Raw genomic sequence first — 19,624 nt, 5'->3', positions numbered from 1 at the left:
CCAGCTCACAAGCATGGGTGGGATTATGTATAATTGACATACAGTATATTGTTTTGATATCAATTTACCTGAATGAATGAAACAAGTTATCCTTTAAAAAAGTGTTCATTGTATTACATTTGTTTACAATTAGTTTCTCCATCTTTGACATGTGTTTTGATCTAAATGCACTGTTTCCCTTTGATCATCCCAGAAGCATTAGCAAAGGCTTTGTGACAACTAGTTATGTTTTCTCTTATTTCTACAAACATTCTGATGGTATATTATTTTCAAAAGGTAAAACTAATGCAATTGCAGCACAAATAGTTTTACCTTTGATATGAAAAATATTACATTAATTATGACGTAGCTTGTGTTTCGGGCCGTTTTGCCTTGTATGGGCGTGGTCCCGTTTGCTACGTCACAATAGCCAAGATAGTGGGGGAATTAACTTGGTAGAGCTGATTACTCGGCTGTCACCTTTAAAACAGAGAGAAGGCTGCTGAGTCCCTTTACTTCTTTATTCGTGGCAGAGTGTAATTTCATATATAGAGAGATATTTAAACAATATTACATTACAAGATAGATACATTCAATGACTTGTTACATTAAATATATAATTGACAACCATACATGAATTGATAGCGACTGGTTTTAACTTTCTTAACAGGACTGTTCTAATAAATAAGGTACAAATACGAATTGTGAATAATAAGCGACTGGGAGGTATTTCATGTTATTCTAGCTACAACATTTCATACAGGAACTGTTAACATTTACATTTACGGCATTCTAGCGTTACTCGTGTATTTACATACAAATGTATTTAACATACTTCATAATTTCAATGCCGTAAATGCTTAACCAAAATGATAGACGTAACATCGCCAAAATTCGTATGAGACGGTATTTACGTGAGATTACCCGCGGGTATTTACCACAATGTACTCCTTCTCATGCTATGTAATGTACGGCTTTATCCATCACTTGGCATATCAACAGTTAATGTACAAGTGAACTAATCTACTAATATCTATAAAAACACACACACATACAATTAACATTCAAGTTGCTTTGCGGTATAATGAATGACATATAACTTATTCTTAAATATTACAAACCATGGTAAATATATAGTTGCTTGCACAGGATATCATATAAGTCAAAGGCAAGGAGAATTTAACAAGAAATAATCTTATCTTACCTTAAAAACAGAGGGAAGGCTGCTGAGTCCCTTTAGGTCTTTATTCGTGGCAGAGTGAAGTATCTGCCACTGGACACCGTATATATAGGGACTCAGGCCTTCTGTAGAATGCGTTAGTTACCTAATATTGAAACTATGAAGTAAATCTGCTACATGCGTGACGCATAAATTACAATTATTCGACAGTTACGGAGCGCACTGACCGCGTAATATCCTTTATATTCCACCTATCTGATACTAAAATGACGATGCGACCGGCCATACACAGCATGTTATAGCCTGAGGCATAACCCTAGCCTGGCCATCTGGCTGAGTTACATAATCCAGAGTCACTGGTTTGTGACGGTCAGTTACGTGCATGGCAACTGACTAACATTATCTACAGAAATATACTTAGGTTTAGCTAGTTGTAAGATAAAATATTGAGAGAAATACAAAACATATTATTGAAATATGACCACTATAATTATGGGTTAATTATAGTGATTTTAGGACTATGACAATTATATCAACTCAAATTGAGAGAGTTTGTAAAAACATATGATGATGCTTGTAAAAACTACCATTATATAAGTTAAATATAAGTATATTTTCTGACCAAAATATTGTTATTTCACACCTGCCATTAAGGATGATTGCAGTAAAAGGCAATGTGCCATCTAACAGTCCTACCAGTTAGACGGACAGACCGCTGACCACCATGAAGCAAGCACAGACTACACCACCGACTACCACCAGAAGTGGATGTTCAGTGAAGTTGCCCAAACATCTCAGAGACTTTACTGTGTAGAGTATAGTTGTGCTCAAGTTCAACAATTATATGTTGAAGCCTTCATTTAACAGTCATTCTATTCTGTTAATGTGAGTGAATGTTTACAGACCAGTAAGGTCATGGACACTAATCTGATTCACTTACAGTTAAAAAGCCTCATAATTTAGTAGCTTTATTATGAATGCTACCTTAAACATTACTTCAATTTAATGTCAACTAACTTCGATGCCAGTTTAATTGTGATATTATCTTTGAGTGTGTGCCAAAGTTCCTATGGACTCATGGACTCTTAAAGAAGAAGGGATGTTGCAATATCCAGTAACAACTGGTCCCTATCACCCTTACTGTCAAGTACAATGACTGATCCCTGTACATCCGGGCTTGTAAAATGAAAGTAAACTACGGAAGTCTAAATATGCGTAGGAGTGAAGATAACCCCTAAATTCAAAACAATAAACTATTGAAACAAGTTCATACTTTTAATGTATCTAATCAATTACACTATTTTCTAATATGAACAATGTTTCTCCACTAATTGTGGATAAGTTCACTTTTTATATGTACTATGTTGTTTTATAACAACGTTTCTATCCTAAATTCCCGTCTTGGGACTAAACTATAAGCACATGTTGCCACCTGACAACTTTTGCACATACTGAACACAAGACCACAGTCTCGTAACATGGTAAGTGCTTCTTGCACGTGAAACACAACATTTTCATGTCCATTGAATGTTTGTTTGGGTGTGTTTTGGCGCACTGTTTTTACTGGTGCGTTTTCGCGCACAGTCCTTCTGTCCATTTGCCCCCGCCTTGATGGACTATAGTCTATCAACTAAATAAATTACTATCCTCAGTTCACTATGCACAGTTCCTAACACAGTTCTTTGCACAGTCTTGATCCTTGACTGCTTTATCCTTGAAACCCGATCTTTGGTCTTTTCAGTCTTCTTCTGAGTCGTTCCATTCCAGTGGACTGATGTTCATTATAGATCTGGTTAATACAGTCTGACCAACCCTTACATCCACTATCCGAACGTGACCGTCAGCTCCAGGGTAAGTCTTTATGATTGTTCCAAGCTTCCAGTGTCCTCTAGGCGTGTTTTGCGAGATCACCAGCACGACGTCTTTTTCTTGCAAATCTCGACCTTGTCTATTCCACTTTTTGCGCGTGTTGAGACTTGGCAACCATTCCTGCATCCATCTTTTCCAAAAATGGCGGACCAGTTCCTGAATCCTGCGCCAACGTCTTCTGGGGTTGAAGTCTGTTGTGTCCACACATTCAGGTGCAAATACACCTCTAGCTTGTCCATGAAGGAAGTGATTTGGTGTGAGTGGTGTGTCATCTTGAGGGTGAGCTGACTGGTACGTGAGAGGCCAGGAATCATGAGCCCTTCTGCTACCGCCATTGCTGTGATAAGATCCTCATCTGTGATGTCACCTTTGCTGAGGATGGCATAGAGTGCGCTCTTTGCTACCTTAATCCTTGTTTCAAATATTCCCCCAAAATGAGGAGTGTGTGGAGGGTTGAAAAAACATGTTACTCCTTTATTTGCAAGAGATCTCATAACAATATCTTGATCCATTTGTTGTAAGAGCTCTTTCAGTTCTTTAACTGCACCCACAAAGTTTGTGCCGTTATCTGACACCATGACTTCAGGAAGCCCTCTTCTGCTCGCCATGCGATAGAATGCATTCAAAAACGAGTCTGTATCTCGACCATATGCAACTTCAAGATGCACAGCCCTTGTCTTGAGACACGTGAACAAACAGAAATAACGCATTTGTCTCTTCTTATTCCGTCCTTGTACTGTCAAGAATGAACCAGCAAAATCTACACCTGCATCGGTAAATGCTCGAAGTGATGGTTGTACTCTGAACTTCGGTAATGGGGCCATCACTTGGTATGCTGGCTTTGCTTTGTCTCGTTTGCACTTAGCACACTCACGTTCCCATTGTCTGATTTCTTCTCTGCCAGAGATGATCCAGAATTTGGACAATATGGCTGATAATGTCTGGTTTGTTCCTATGACATGATTTCCTGCTTCATGATAGTGCTTAACAATGAGTTTGATTACCCAATTATGTTGTGGCAGGATAATTGGGAATCTTGCTCCAAAAGAAAGACATTCAGCATGTCTTAACCGACCATTAACTCTCATGAGTCCCTGATCATCAATTACCGGTTGAAGACTAAGGAGTTTGGAATTTGGAGACAACTCTTTTTCTCCTTTTGACAATGCAGCGTACTCATCACAGAATTCATCCTTCTGAACCTGGGTAAGTATTCTAATTTAAGCGTCTTCGATTTCATCTGAAGACAGTTCACCTGTTGTTCTCACCTTCTTTTGAGATGAACAGTTGTGTAGAAATCGATAGATCCATGCATTTACTCTTGTGAGTCTTTGCCAACTTGAGTATCTAGTTGGTTCAAGTCTCGAAGACTGTTCAATGTTAACAGCGAGTAAAGCAGATATCTTTTTAACTTTTTCTTTGTCACTTTCTGTGTCATTATTGTACCATGACCTTTTTTGCTCTGGCCATTCTGTTTCTTCTTTTTTCTAGGAATTCAGGATCTGACCACCAGAACTTGTTCTTTGGCAGTTCTGATGCAGCTACACCTCGAGATAACATGTCACCTGGGTTCATTTCAGAGGGAACATGGTTCCACTTAGACGGATCAGTAACAGACTGTATTTTGCCAACCCTGTTTTCTACAAATGCTTTGAAAGACCTACTGTTGCTTTTTATCCAGCATATGACATTCAAACTGTCTGACCAGAACTTTACAGTTTGGATTTCAAAGTTCAGTGCATGTGCCACTGTCAAAACTAATCTCAGACCAACTATGGCAGCCATCAATTCCAATCGAGGTATGCTTACAGCTTTTAACGGTGCTACGCGACTTCTAGGTACCACCAATCTACTTGATCTGCCAGTAAGAAATGGATGAACTGCATACACAACGGCCCCATATGCCTCCTGTGATGCGTCCACAAAAGCATGATATGAGACAAGGTAATTGTGATCTAAGCACAAGCACCTTGGTACTTTTAAAGCATGCATTACCTTCACTTCTTCTAACCACCTTGTTTCTCGGGTCTTGAACTTGAACTTAGCCCTAGACTGTTTGCAGGCTTTGACAAATAAACAGCTGAGAACCACATTCGGTGTTTCATCTTGTATTTATTGCCATCATTACAGTTTGAGTGCCAAGAAAAGGTTCCTCTAATACATAATATGCCATCACAGCCACTAATGGCATAATGCAGAATGATAATAGTACATGTACAATCAGCACATCACTCTACCATGGCTGAGTTACAGGTTACATGTCATCAACCAGGTTCCCTCTTGTGAAAGTGATGCGCACTCAACCAGGGAGCAACTGGCATCAGCCATGCACTTCTCAGATCAGCACCTCCACCCTCTTCCAAGCAGATGAAGCAGACGCCATCTTGACCAAAAACATGCTACCACCTAGCAACTATGTGTCAAAGGTAAACTAATAATAAAACCTACTTCAGCTGTATTGGAGGACAAGAACTATCTAGTTTACTGTAATATGTTCACAGAAGAAACAATTAAATACAGTGTATGACAACTACCAAATAATGGGCTTTGACTATCTTTTAAGATGTTGACAGAAGCACACAGAGGAAGGAAGTTCAGTTCTCCCACCTCATGCAGGTACAGGAGGCTTGGGAAGCAAGATGCAATTCATTTCACACAGAAATATGGATAGTTGATTGTGAAGAGGACTTCTGTCATAAATCTTATGATGTTTATAGTGTGACATCTGCTGAAATACAGGATTCCGGGCAAAGATGTAATGGAGGTTTTGTATTTGTACGAAATACTGTTATACTGTTTTTTAATTGATTGTCTAAATGAGCAAGGTAGATGCCCAATATCATTTGAATAAAAGAGTCAGAATGTGTTCAAAGCAATGAGACAATTTGAGTACCTCACACAGACACTGATGATGGAAGGTCTGCTCACAACACCGATCATCACACACTTTGTCAGGAATCTCTTCACCAAGTCTGTAGGAGTAGCAAATACCACACTCAAGGTTGAATTTCTGAAAAAAGATATGTTACTTACAGTTATTGACATTTATATTGCAGGGATCTATCTTAGATTGTTAACTTTTTGCCCCTGGGAGGCAAATTAGGAAAAATCATTAGTTTGTTCAAAATAGAAATTTTTTAAGAGTTCATATTTTCTGAAATTCAGAGGTATTTTGAGAATGCATTTGATTCAAAGATATAATACAATGAATTAAAACCGGTTCCTATTTACTGGTCTTGTTATAAGTGAATACAGGTTACTTCTTCAAAGCCATAAAATTAGTTATAAGTTATATCTATTCATACATTGTAACATGGATTGGGAGATATTTGGTGCCTTACTGGCATTTTTTTTTAAAGATTTCCTGCAGATATGGGGTCAAATATTGGCTCTGAGCAGGTCTAGATAAATCCCTGTATTGACATTTATCAGTCCTTTGCTGAACAAAATACTTGTATACTGTATACAGAGCCGCAAAAGAAACAACACCATGGATAGATATATGAGAAACCTTATTTGTCCAAACACTGTAATCATACTTTGAGACATATTAAATAGATGAAACTTGGCAAAACTGATCATCAAGGTTGAAATTAAAGTGTCAAATGTTCTTAAAGTGAAACACACTAGTCTCTGAGAGAATGGCATCATGAGTCAGTATCTCGTGTGTCTGCCATGTGCATTAATGACTGCCGTGCAACGTTGATACATGGAATGGATGAGGCGGTTGATGTAGGAGATAGGAACGCCTGACGTAGTTCAGCTGTAGTTGTTGGCCTTGCTCGGCCTTGCCTTATTCAGCCGTCTTTGAATTTCGTCCCACAGGTGCTCAATGGGATTTAAATCGGGACCGAGGGCAGACCGCTACATGTTTCTGATGCGTTTCTGCTGGAGGAAGTCTCTAGTTGCTGTCACAGTGCTGAAACTAGTGGTTGTGGCAACGTGCCAAATGAGGTATTGCGTGTGGTCTCAAGACTTGATCAATGTACTGAGCTGCTGTGACACCATTGCCTCTCCCTAGACCGATGTTCTGGAAGACCATTGGGCTGACCCTCTGTGCAAGACCAATTTCACCCCAAACCATGATGCTCGGACCACCCAACGAGTCTCTCTCAACAACACAAGCATCCGAAAAATGTTCTCCATGGCGTCGCCAGACTCTCTCTCTCTCTCTCTGCCATCTGCTGTTGAGATACAGTAAAGGCTCTTGTCTGAGAAGAGGACTCCTCCACTGCTGGTGGCGCCAATGCTGGTGCCGTGATGCCCACTGAAGACGGTCCCGGCAATGACGTGGTGTCAGAATGGGTCCTCAGTGTGTCCTGTGACAGTGGAGGTGTCTGATCGTCAATCGTCGATGCACAATGTCCGCACTAATGTTTCGCTGGTGTGTCCCCATGGTCTGTCGAGCAGTTTCCGCAGCAGTAACAAAGCAATCTTGAAGATGCTGTCGCACATTCTGATGATCCTGACGTCGGGTGGTGATCCTTGGTCTTCCACTACATGGTCGGTCATCTGTAAGTGTTGGTGGTCTGGTACTGTTGCTGGAGCCTGTATATGGTCCTTATGTGGTCTTGAAATGCATTGGCTATACTTGCTGGGCGGTTTGTCCAGCTTGCAATCGTCCAAGGGCTTGGTGTCGCTGATTTCTTGTCAATCTTGGCATTTGGTAGTAATTCAATAACAAATGAATGTTATCCGATCTGGGTGGATTTTTATAGGGCAAGAAATAGGGAATGCATGTGCATTTCAATTTGCATGGAACTCACATGCATCGGGTTACCATGGCTGTTGCCTTGATGCGTTTGGGCGATCTGTTTTATTGTCATCTGCTTTGTTTTTTATCATCAAATTTCATTTTTCCAGACAAGGTATAGTTAAATTTTAGAAACTTTGACAAAACTTCCCCAGATATTTAAATGACAACTTTTCATGCAATGTTACTTGGGGTGATGTTTCTTTTGCGATTCAGTATATTACTGATTTATTTTAAGAACATATTCAAAGTCAAAAGTGATAGCCTTCATAACTGCTTGCAATTTCCAGGTTCTTATACAAGAAACTTACACATGACAATATTCAAAACAGTGTGAGAAAATGCCTCTTAACAGCAGCACAATTTAACCTTCTCAATCACCTTGTCTGGAAGCCATCAATGTCAACTTTTGAATCTCTAGCAAATGTAGCAACTGTGAACGACACTTCAGTGCTCTGAAGCAACTGAAGAAGGCACTACAGCGCTCTGTAGCAACTGTGAAAGGTGCCGCAGTGCTCTGAAGTATCTGTAGACGGCACCGCAGTGCTCTGAAGCAACTGGAGAAGGCACTACAGCGCTCTGAAGCAACTGTGAAAAATGCCGCAGTGCTCCGAAGTAACTGTAGACAGCACTGCAGTGCTCTGAAGAAACTGCAGAAGGCACAGCAGTGCTCTGAAGAAACTGCAGAATGCACCGCAGCGCTCTGAAGCAACTGTAGAAGGCACTGCAGCTCTCTAAAGCAACTGTAGAAAGTAGCGCAGCGCACTGAAGGCACTGCAGTGCTCTGAAGCAACTGTACAAGGTGATGCATTGCTCTGAAGCAACTGTGAAAGGTGCCGCAGTGCTCCGAAGAAACTGTAGAAGGCACCGCAGTGCTCTGAAGCAACTGGAGAAGGCACTACAGCGCTCTGAAGCAACTGTGAAAAATGCCGCAGTGCTCCGAAGTAACTGTAGACAGCACTGCAGTGCTCTGAAGAAACTGCAGAAGGCACAGCAGTGCTCTGAAGAAACTGCAGAATGCACCGCAGCGCTCTGAAGCAACTGTAGAAGGCACTGCAGCTCTCTAAAGCAACTGTAGAAAGTAGCGCAGCGCACTGAAGGCACTGCAGTGCTCTGAAGCAACTGTACAAGGTGATGCATTGCTCTGAAGCAACTGTGAAAGGTGCCGCAGTGCTCCGAAGAAACTGTAGAAGGCACCGCAGTGCTCTGAAGCAACTGGAGAAGGCACTACAGCGCTCTGAAGCAACTGTGAAAAATGCCGCAGTGCTCCAAAGTATCTGAAGACAGCAACGCAGTGCTCTGAAGAAACTGCAGAAGGCACTGCAGCTCTCTAAAGCAACTGTAGAAAGTAGCGCAGCGCACTGAAGCAACTGGAGAAGGCACTGCAGTGCTCTGAAGCAACTGTAGAAGGTGATGCATTGCTCTGAAGATACTGCAGAAGGCACCGCAGTGCTCTGAAGCAACTGTAGAAAGTAGCGCAGCGCACTGAAGCAACTGGAGAAGGCACTGCAGTGCTTTGAAGCAACTGTAGAAGGCTCTGAAGCACCACAAAGCTCTGAAGCAATTGTAAGTGCCGCAGTGCTCTGAAGCAACTGTAGAAGGCACTGCAGCTTTCTGAAGAAACTGTAGAAGGCACTGCAGCGCTCTGAAGCAACTGTAGAAGGCACCTCAGCGCTCTAAAGCAACTAGAAAGTAGCGCAGCGCACTGAAGGCACTGCAGCGCTCTGAAGCAACTGGGGAAGGTGATGTATTGCTCTGTAGCAACTGTGAAAGGTGCCGCAGTGCTCCGAAGTAACTGTAGAAGGCACCGCAGTGCTCTGAAGCAACTGGAGAAGGCACTACAGTGCTCTGAAGCAACTGTGAAAAATGCCGCAGTGCTCCGAAGTAACTGAAGACAGCACTGCAGCTCTCTAAAGCAACTGTAGAAAGTAGCGCAGCGCACTGAAGCAACTGGAGAAGGCACTGCAGTGCTCTGAAGCAACTGCAGAAGGTGATGCATTGCTCTGAAGATACTGCAGAAGGCACCGCAGCGCTCTGAAGCAACTGTAGAAGGCACAGCAGCACTCTAAAGCAACTGGAGAAGGCACTGCAGTGCTTTGAAGCAACTGTAGAAGGCTCTGAAGCACCACAAAGCTCTGAAACAATTGCCGCAGTGCTCTGAAGCAACTGTAGAAGGCACCTCAGCGCTCTAAAGCAACTGTAGAAAGCAGTGCAGTGCGGTGAAGCAACTGGAGAAGGCACCACAGCGCTCTGAAGCAACAGTAAAAGGTGACGCATTGCTCTGAAACAAGGCATGAAAGCATCATAGCGCTCTGGTGCAGCTGTAGAAGGCACCACAGCGCTATGAAGCAACAGTAGAAGGTGCCGCAGTGCTCTGAAGCAACTACAGAAGGCACCACAGCACTCTGAAGCAACTGTAGGTGCCGCAATGTGCTCTAAAGCAACTGTAGAAGACACTGCAGTACTCTGAAGCAGCTGTAGAAGGCGTTCTGAAGTAACTGTAGAAGACACCACTGTGCTCTGAAGCAACTGCAGAAGGTGCCCCAATGTTCTGGGACAACTGTAGACAACGCTCCAAAACAACTGTAGAAGGCGCTGCAGTGCTCTGTAGCAACTGTAGAAGGCGCTGCAGTGCTCTTAAGCAACTGTAGAAGGAGCTGCAGTGCTCTGAAGCAACTGTAGAAGGCGCTGCAGTGCTCTAAAGCAACTGTAGAAGGTGCTGCAGTGCTCTGAAGCAACTGTAGAAGACCAATTTGCAAGTAAACATTTGGTTGTGGCTGTTTTACTGAGTACTTACCCTACTGTAAGCAAATTTATAACTCAATACCTACAGTTTCTTACAAAATTTCTACAATTACTAAACATGAAAAGTTATTTGTAAAAGAACTTTTACTTGCTTTTATCAATTTGAGTTCTTTGAATTGAGTTTTTAAATGCAGTGAAGATAATGTGACATATCAAATCTCAATTTCACATTTGTATTTGCCCAAGATGATGCAGCCAGATGATTGCTCCTACCTCTCTACTGGAGTTCTTGGGTGATGGCAAGGTTGTTTCAAGCACTGTCTGAAGATTTTCTAAGAGACTGCAGTGAACATCCCTGAAAAGCAAACAAGAAAACTTGGATGTAAGTTGCAGCTTATTGGGGAGGTGGGTGGGATTATGTCTGATGTAATAAAGGTTGTATTCTTCAAAGTCAATCTTTAATTAACCCTTCAGTAAAGTCAGCAAATTCACTGGTCTGCATACTGGTTGATGGTTTTCCCATTTTTCTATGATTTCGTGCAGAATGCATGTATTTCTATTGTCTGTCAGATTTTACTTCGGTTGAGAATATTGCTGAAACACTACTTTTCATTGCCTTCATTCGCCCATGAATTGAATACCTGCATGGCTGATTCTCCTGCCAAATGTAACATGGTCACACTCTTCATGCCCTCTGACTTCGCAGCAATACCGCTGGCTGTTACATAAATCTTAAACCTTTGAAACCAATCCTTCCAGTTCTCAGCTAGAGTGCCTTCCCCATGTAATAGATCCATAACAAGCATGGCGGGTTAATGGAACTTTTACTATATCACCAGGTTTGGTACATGTGTGCTACTGTAAATGTGTAGAATATAACTGTTGTTGATACAGTTAACCCTGAATATCTTACAATAACTATTGTTTGATAATTTGTATGAGAACATAAACCTCTATGACATCAGTGCCAGAATATACCAGAGGGAAAAACAGTGAGTTCTGATGTCTTGTAACAGTAGAGGTGCGTGGTAGTACCTGTATATCGGTATTCCACGATATAAAATGAGCATTTCTGATTAAATGCAATGTTTTTACACTAACCTGATGCTGCACGGTGCTTTGGCTTCCCTACCTTACACAAACAGACAGCACTGGAATGACGAGACAGTTTAAACAGACTACAACCCGTGCCTCGGCATCCACGAGTTATCCCCCTTGGCCCTATCATACATCAGACGTAGAGTACACAGTGGCGCCAACGGTAAGGCAGAGGAGGAGGTCGGAGTCTGGGTGGGCCTATAGGTGTAGCATCAGGTAAGTGTAAAAACATCGCATTTAATTAGAAATGTTTTACCTTACCTGACGCTACACAGTGATTTATTGACTGACATGGAAGGCTGGCTTACCCCGAGATCCAAGGCACACAGAAGAAGCACAAATAAACAATATGGCAGGAAACCCAGCAGGCAACAGCAAGGTAGCAGCTCCTGGAACAGCAGGCAAGGGGATAAGATGCAGGTCAAGCCCTCTCGGAACAGAATGGTGGTCTGAAGGTAGTGAGAACATTGCTTGACAATGGGTACAAGCAAGGTATTCAGTATCGGGCTCAAAAAGAGGGGAAAAACGGGCCAAAACCATTACTCGGTTCTGACAGAACAGTACCTAGTAACCCAAGAGGAACAGCACAAGGGATGGTCCTACCTTGGAAACAGGCATCAGCAACACTCCTCGGAAACGGCACGGCGAACCGGGTCGGGTGTTGGTCAATCACCTGCTGGGCCAGGACAAGTGGACCAAAGCTATGCGTACCCTCGACGTCCTCCACAGAAATGTGGAAGTAGACAGAAGTAGATGACCAGAAGCACCGGACGGAGACGTTAGCATGGAGGTCTGTGCCAAAAAGGGAAGGCCCTGCCACTGGCAGAGATCAAGAGCTTGAGAGAGGGCTCTCCTGACCCCGGATTGGATAGCTGTGAACCGATCCGGAGGAACCTGTATCAAGGAGAGGTCTTTTTAGAAAGAGACCGCCTGTGAAAGTGAGATGGCAAGAAGGCGTGAGATCCGATTTCTCCATGTTGATCGTCCAAAACAACCGATGGAGAAGGCGAAGGATGAAATCGCGCTGAAGAATCAGGGTTTGATGGACGCCATGACCAAGTAGGCTCCGAACCAAATTCCCCTGCGGTGAAGGAACCCAACGATGGGATGGGTTATACATGTGAATAACCACGGAGCTTTGGAAATGCCAAATGGGAGCCACGAAAGATGAAGCGGAGGAAATGACGATGTGCTGCATGAATGGGAATGTACAGGTAGGCATCCTGGAGATCCAGACTGATGAGGAAGTCCATCGGTTGAAGGAGGTGGCGCAGAGACCGGATGGAGATCATCTGGAAATGTGGCGGAGGCGCGAGATTATGGTGGTTGGTTGACGCCAGATTGTGGATCATTCGTAGTTTGGACGAATCCTTCTTGGGCACCAGGAAGACTGGAGAATTAAACACTGGAGAGATGGAGTCGGCGTTCAGTAGATCGATATTGGCCTGAAGAGCTGGCACATCAAGAGGCCGATATCAAGGTTCAAGGGGATGGTAGTTAGAGGATGAACGGCATCGAACTGCAGGCAGTAACCATGGCGGAGGATCCGTAATGAACAGAGATGGATGTACAACGGACAACAGGCAGAGAGAGTTGCCAGTTGTTGGCCATCCGAAGAAAGTCTATAGAAAGCGTCCTCGGTGGGGTAGTTTGTAGGTCTGGTCTTTTCTGGCGAAAAAAAGAGGACTTCTACTTCAAACTAGTTTTCTTCCCAACATAGAATTTCCACTGCTGAGAAAGCTGGGTAAAGGGGAGACTTTCCATGGTACTAAGGAGATAAAACTGTTGTTGATAGCGTCCCAACTCTGGGCCTCCTTGGCAACAGCAGGGATCTGGCCGTTGATGAGAGCCGAACCAAACCAAGGTTGGCGCATCAATTGCGTCTTGAAGGACGGATCCCAGCAAGACTATTTGAGCAAGGCTGAACATCTAGCGATGGTGATGGATCCAATGCAGTATTGTAGGTAAGTGGACATGTGCACAAGTTGATGCCGTTGCCAATCCAAGACCGAAAGGAGTTGGTCATTAGCCTCAGATGGATTCTTGTCTTTAGCAGTCCGGAAGCCATCGCCAACAGTGGATAAAGGGTGTGATGAAGGCAGCATCTATCCTACCAAGTTGCAAATCTGTCATCGAAATTGAGTTACTGAGCTGAGGGAAACCGACGATCATCCGAATGTCTTCATCAACAGGAGGATACAGTGATCCCTCGCTACAACGCTACCTTCGGGGTCCAAATAATTGATGAGTGTTATAGATGATCAGCGTTTTAGCGAAGGTCAAGTCGTAGGTGGTAGATGACAAACAAAACAGTATACATGCTCTGCCTACCTTACATGATCTACGTTGCACGTTTCAGAGTTTCAAAAAAGATTAGAATAGAAGTTATTATGATTCATAGTGTAAAAAAAGATTTATTGAGTATTAATATGCGCTTTCAAAAAACAACACATCGTATCCCCTCAGGTGAATAAACAGGTATAACAAACTCGGTCAAAAAATTATAAGAACCATAAGCATAGCACTTTGGTATAAATTGTATGCAGGATATTTTTTAACGTATGGAACGATTTTGCCCAGTCACCGTGGGGACTTCCCGCACTACATGTATTTCGATTGCGAAAACGTTATGTTGACATTTAGTAGTCAAACTGCCTCAAATATAACTTTTAGCCAGTCATGGTATGGCATTTAGGATATATGTATCCATTCTCTTGCAACTTAAGTTCGTTTCAAGGCGTCAATAGCGGTAATCTGACCGTGGTTGCTGTTAATAAGTTGATAACGGTGAGTTGTGCAATCTACCATTCACTTCGCATACGATTTCGCCGAAATTGTTGTAAACATTATGATAATTATTGAATGAAATTTTGAATATCATTAAAATATATTGCAAACATTAGTCCAGATAAACAATGAATTTTTTTTATATTACCAGATAATATAATAATAGGATTAAATCGCGTACTTCAGTTTGGATTTGTTGACAGGTATTTCCGGTGTTACGTGATCACAGTGATCAGCTGATAATGTTTTTTGAGATGGGAAAAAACATTGTGTCATTGAATTGAAAAACTTGAGTTTATTGAAAATGTTAGTAAATTTTGGGAGCCATGCTTTACCGCACGCTATAACCGAGTTAGCACTATATTGAAGGGTGCAATAACAAGGGAACACTGTATATATTCAAATTCAAATTAAGCATTTATATAGCGCTACGTATCCAGACATACTGCCTGCTCAAGAGCGCTCAGCCGTATGCTCTTTTGAAGAGGATGGTCTTGAGTTTTGATCTAAAGGTGTTGACATCTTCAGTTCCCCTGACATCAATGGGCAGTGCATTCCATAGAGTTGCACCTGCTTTTCGGAAGGTTCTGTTGCCATATGTTGTTCTGCTGGATGGTGGAACAGCAAGCTGTAGCTGGTTTGCAGATCTCAGTGTTCGTCCAGGTTGGTAAAGGGCAGCGAGTTCCTGGAGGTATACTGGGGATAACCCATGGATCGATTTGTAGCCAGTGCAGCTCTTTCAGGACGGGTGTAATGTGTTCACGCATTGACTTCCGTGTTATGAGCCTGGCAGTAGTGTTTTGCACACGCTGTTGTCTATCCAGATGATGTTGCTGGATACCATACAGAAGACTATTACAATAGTCAAGTCTTGATGTTACAAATGCACTTGACTGATGCTGTGTCTACGTATCTTGCTATCTGTCTGATGTTCCTGATGTGAAAGTAAGCTGTCTTGCACATACTGCTTATATGGTTATCCAGACTGAGTGTTGAGTCAATGATCACGCCTAGATTTCAGGCACAAGAGTTTTGCTCAACTGTACAGTCCCCAATTTTCAAACCAGGAACTCGTACATTGGACTGCATCTGTTTAGAGCTGATGATCAAGAGCTCAGTTTTGTCATCATTAAGTTTAAAATAGTTGCTTCTCATCCAACATCTGATGTCATCTATGCAGCTTGAGATTGCTTTAAAGGCAGTGCTCATTGATGATGAAGTCAACGGTCTGAATCCCAGATACAATTGTGTATCATCAGCATACAGATGGAAGTTTAGATTGTGAGATCTTGCTATATCTCCTACTGGTAGGGTGTAGATGGTGAAAAGTATTGGGCCAAGGACAGAGCCTTGAGGCACTCCAAACTTTAGTTCATACTTCTTTGATCTTACTCCATTAATGATAACTGATTGATAGCGTCCTGAGAGATATGAAGCAATCCAAGATAAGGCATCTCCAGTAATGCCAACTCATGATTCGAGTGTTGTCAGTAGAAAGGAATGATCTATGGTGTCGAAAGCCGCTGATAGGTCCAAGAGCACAAGAACTGCAGCTCCCTGAGAATCGACAGCATGAAGTAGGTCATTCTGCACACGCAACAAGGCTGTTTCCGTGCTGTGACCAGTCTTGTAGGCTGACTGCATAATTTCACCTAGGTTATTTGCATGCATATGGTCATGAAGACGTGATGCTACCGCACGTTCGATCACCTTTGAAATAAATGGCAGGTTTGAAACAGGACGATAGTTTTTTAGAACATCTTCATCTAAAGTTTTCTTCTTGTGGAGTGGAGTTATCAATGCATCCTTTAGAGAAGAGGGAACCTCACGCTGAGACAGTGATTGGTTTATGATAGCCGTGATGGTTGGTATGAGGACTTATTGTGTTCTTAAGTAGCCATGTACCGCTGCGAAATGTATGAAACGCCCTTCTTATATTTCTAGAAGTAAACAGCCATGGTTCGATAGGGAGTGTGAATACCACCGCTGTGAAAGATATAGGCTTCTTAAGGTTTTCCGATCACAAAAAGATTCGTCATCACTTTGTAACTATATTAAGGCAAGAAATACTTATACACATGTTATCCGTGAAAAAAAGAAGTTATATCAAGACAATGTACAGAGTACCATTTTGACTAACTTGGATAACAGTAAAATATTTTGGGCAAATTTGAAACGTCTGTCTGCTACCACTGTCCGTCCTAAGCCAAATATAAATATTGAGCAATGGTTTTCACATTTTAAGGGGTTGTTCGATTCAGAAATGGGGGATGAAGATAACACTGTGCCAGATAACAATTTTGATGACTTAACTCAATCTATCTTAGACTCGCCAATTGAACAGCAGGAGGTAATTGAGGCAATTAACAAATTGAAAACAGGCAAAGCTGCCGGCAGTGATAAGCTTATTGCTGAAATGTTCAAATACGCATGCGATGTGTTAGTTCCCTATATTACCTGTCTGTTTAACGTTATATTTGATTCCGCTTATTTTCCGATTTCCTGGTCGACTGGCCAAATTGTACCATTACACAAGAAAGGGGATACTAATACACCCGATAACTACCGAGGGATTACAGTATTAAGTATTTTTAGCAAGTTATATATTTCTGTTCTAAATAGAAGGTTGCAGTCTTGGTGTGATGCCTATGATAAAGTTGTGGAGTCGCAAGCAGGATTTCGTTGTGGCTATTCCACAATTGATAATATGTTTATTTTACAGTCAGTTATACAGCGTTATCTGGGGAAGAAGCGAGGTAAACTATATGCTTTATTTGTAGACTTCTCCAAAGCGTTCGACTCTATAAACAGATCAAAACTATGGATAGTTTTGAATAACAGTGGTGTGTCACCTAAAATGTTTAAATGTATACAATCCATATATACGACTGTACGTTCCTGTGTAAAGTTTAACAATAACTTCTCAGATGTATTCGATTGTGACTTGGGTGTCCGTCAAGGCTGTGTACTGAGCCCGTTTTTGTTTTCATTGTTTATCAATGATCTAGCTGTTGAAATTGAGGCTAACTGTGAACCCGGAATCCAGCTCCATCCAGACATAATTCAACTATTCCTGCTACTCTTTGCTGATGATGTAATTCTTATATCAGATACTGTATATGGCCTCCAAAAACGCATCGGTGTACTCGAACACTATTGCCAGAATTATTCCCTAAATGTAAATCTTGATAAGTCGAAAATAGTAGTTTTTAAGAATGGTGGTGTACTTTCTAGATCTGAGAAATGGTATTTCACTGGTTGTCAGTTGGAATGTGTATCATCGTACAAATATTTGGGAGTTGTATTTTCAAAGAATTTATCATGGTCGAAACATACTTACAATGCTTCATTACAGGCTAAACGGGTATTGTTCTCGGTTCTAAAATCCCTTTCATCACTTAAACCTATTCCACTGAAACTATTTTTTAAAATATTCGATACTAAAATTGCTCCAATTATGTTATATGGGGCTGAAATATGGAGTTTTGAAAACTGCAAAGAAATAGAAAGTATCCATGTACTTGCTTGTAAACGTCTGCTAGGTGTTAAAACGTCTACTCCCAATCATGTTGTGCGAGGAGAGTGTGGAAGATACCCACTGTACATTTCTGCGTATAAACGCTGTATAAAATATTGGTGTAAACTTATGTCCCTACCAAATTCACGATATCCTAAGAAAAGTTATGATATGTTATTTCAGCTAGCCACACATGGTAAAACTAATTGGGCTACAAAAGTCAAAACTCTTTTATACAGCCTTGGATTTGGATATATATGGGAGAACCAATATGTTATTTGCCCCGAATCATTTATTTCCGAATGTGAAGATCGGTTAAAATTTGCTTACGAACAGGACTGGCATTGGTCTTTAGCAAATAGTTCTAAAATGTTCCATTATACACTTTTCAAAAATTCATTCAGTCTAGAGTTGTATTTGTCTGCTATCACTATCAACAAATTTCGTGTTGCACTAGCCCAGTTTCGCTGTAGCTCCCATACTCTCCATATTGAGACTGGTAGATACGTTAATACTCCACGAGAGCAGAGATTGTGCAATAGTTGCAACCAAAGATATGTCGAGAATGAATATCATTTTTTATTAATTTGTAACGCTTATGATGAACTTCGTCTTCAGTATTTACCACAGAAGTATTTTGTACATCCTACTCTTGCTAAATTCAATATGCTTATGGCGGTAAACAATGAAACTGTAATTAGAAATGTTGCAACTTTTATATACCATGCTATGAATGTTAGACTCCAAACACTAAGCCTATAAATGTTTATGATGGACCAAATATTGTACCATGGGCCGCTGGCCTACACATGTACATGAATAAAGAATTAGAAAGTAGCCATGTTGGACATGGGTCGAGAGAACAGGATTTGGTCGGACTCTTTGCCAATAGCTTTGTCACTTCTTCTTCACTTGGTGGTGGGAGGCATGTCAAGTGAACACCAACCGGCCTAAACGGAAGATCCGAGCGTCAGTATGACGTGTCAAATGAATTTCAACCGGTCTAGCTGGAAGGTCACGAGCGCCTGTTGACACCATACTGTCTTGTGATTCAAACAGTACACTGCAGATGTTTACAATCTTTTCCGAAGAAGTTAATGAATCTGTTGGCAAGTTCATCAACTGTTGTATGAGAAGGGAGAGCACTCTGCTTTTTCTTGAAGAGCAGTGAATATCCAACTTGGAAAACCTCTTTCTGATTTCCTGCGCTGGTTATCGTTGATGTGACGTATGATCAATTTATTTATGATGTTTTGTTGAGCTGCATACATCTGACGATGGATGGTCAACTTAGTTCTGCGCATCTGTCTCTCTAGCTTCCGAAGAATTTTCTTAGCAGAACGAATATCTTCATTATACTAGGCTGTCTGATGGCGTACGGTCACCCTTCGTATTTTCATAGGAGCATGTTTGTCTAGCGTATTTCGGAGTGTATCCTCATACAGCTTGACCACATCAGACACAGTGTCTACTTGTTGAGAGTTTATACAGGACTCAATATAAGGAGAGAATAAGGACATGTCGATGTCCTTCCACTTTCTACAGCTGATCTCCTTTTGAGTTCTGTCAGGTTTTTGGATGTTTATAGAGCACAGTATGCAAAAATGATCGGAGAGTACCGAGTGGTCATAGATAAAGTCATGACAACAAAGTTCATCAGCTCTAGAGATTATTAAGTCCAGGATATGTCCGTCCT

General features: G+C 41.7%; 1 protein-coding gene across 1 annotated transcript in view; it reads right to left on the bottom strand.

The window, feature by feature from the left end:
• Positions 1-19,624, bottom strand: part of LOC124149743 (E3 ubiquitin-protein ligase FANCL-like) — a 178,207-nt gene that overhangs the window by 12,308 nt on the left and 146,275 nt on the right. The window contains exons 10-11 of the mRNA XM_046521497.2: positions 10,800-10,881; positions 5,922-6,038 (exon numbers count right to left, since the gene is read on the bottom strand). Coding sequence (XP_046377453.2) covers positions 5,922-6,038; positions 10,800-10,881 — 199 coding nt within the window. The remainder of the gene's footprint in view (positions 1-5,921; positions 6,039-10,799; positions 10,882-19,624) is intronic.

This window comes from Haliotis rufescens, unplaced genomic scaffold (assembly GCF_023055435.1).
Source record: "Haliotis rufescens isolate VD_foot unplaced genomic scaffold, xgHalRufe1.0.p SCAF_3, whole genome shotgun sequence".
Classification (NCBI taxonomy): Eukaryota; Metazoa; Mollusca; class Gastropoda; order Lepetellida; family Haliotidae; genus Haliotis; species Haliotis rufescens.
The sequence above is the reverse complement of the archived record's forward strand: the minus strand, read 5'-3'. Positions and strand labels throughout refer to the sequence as shown.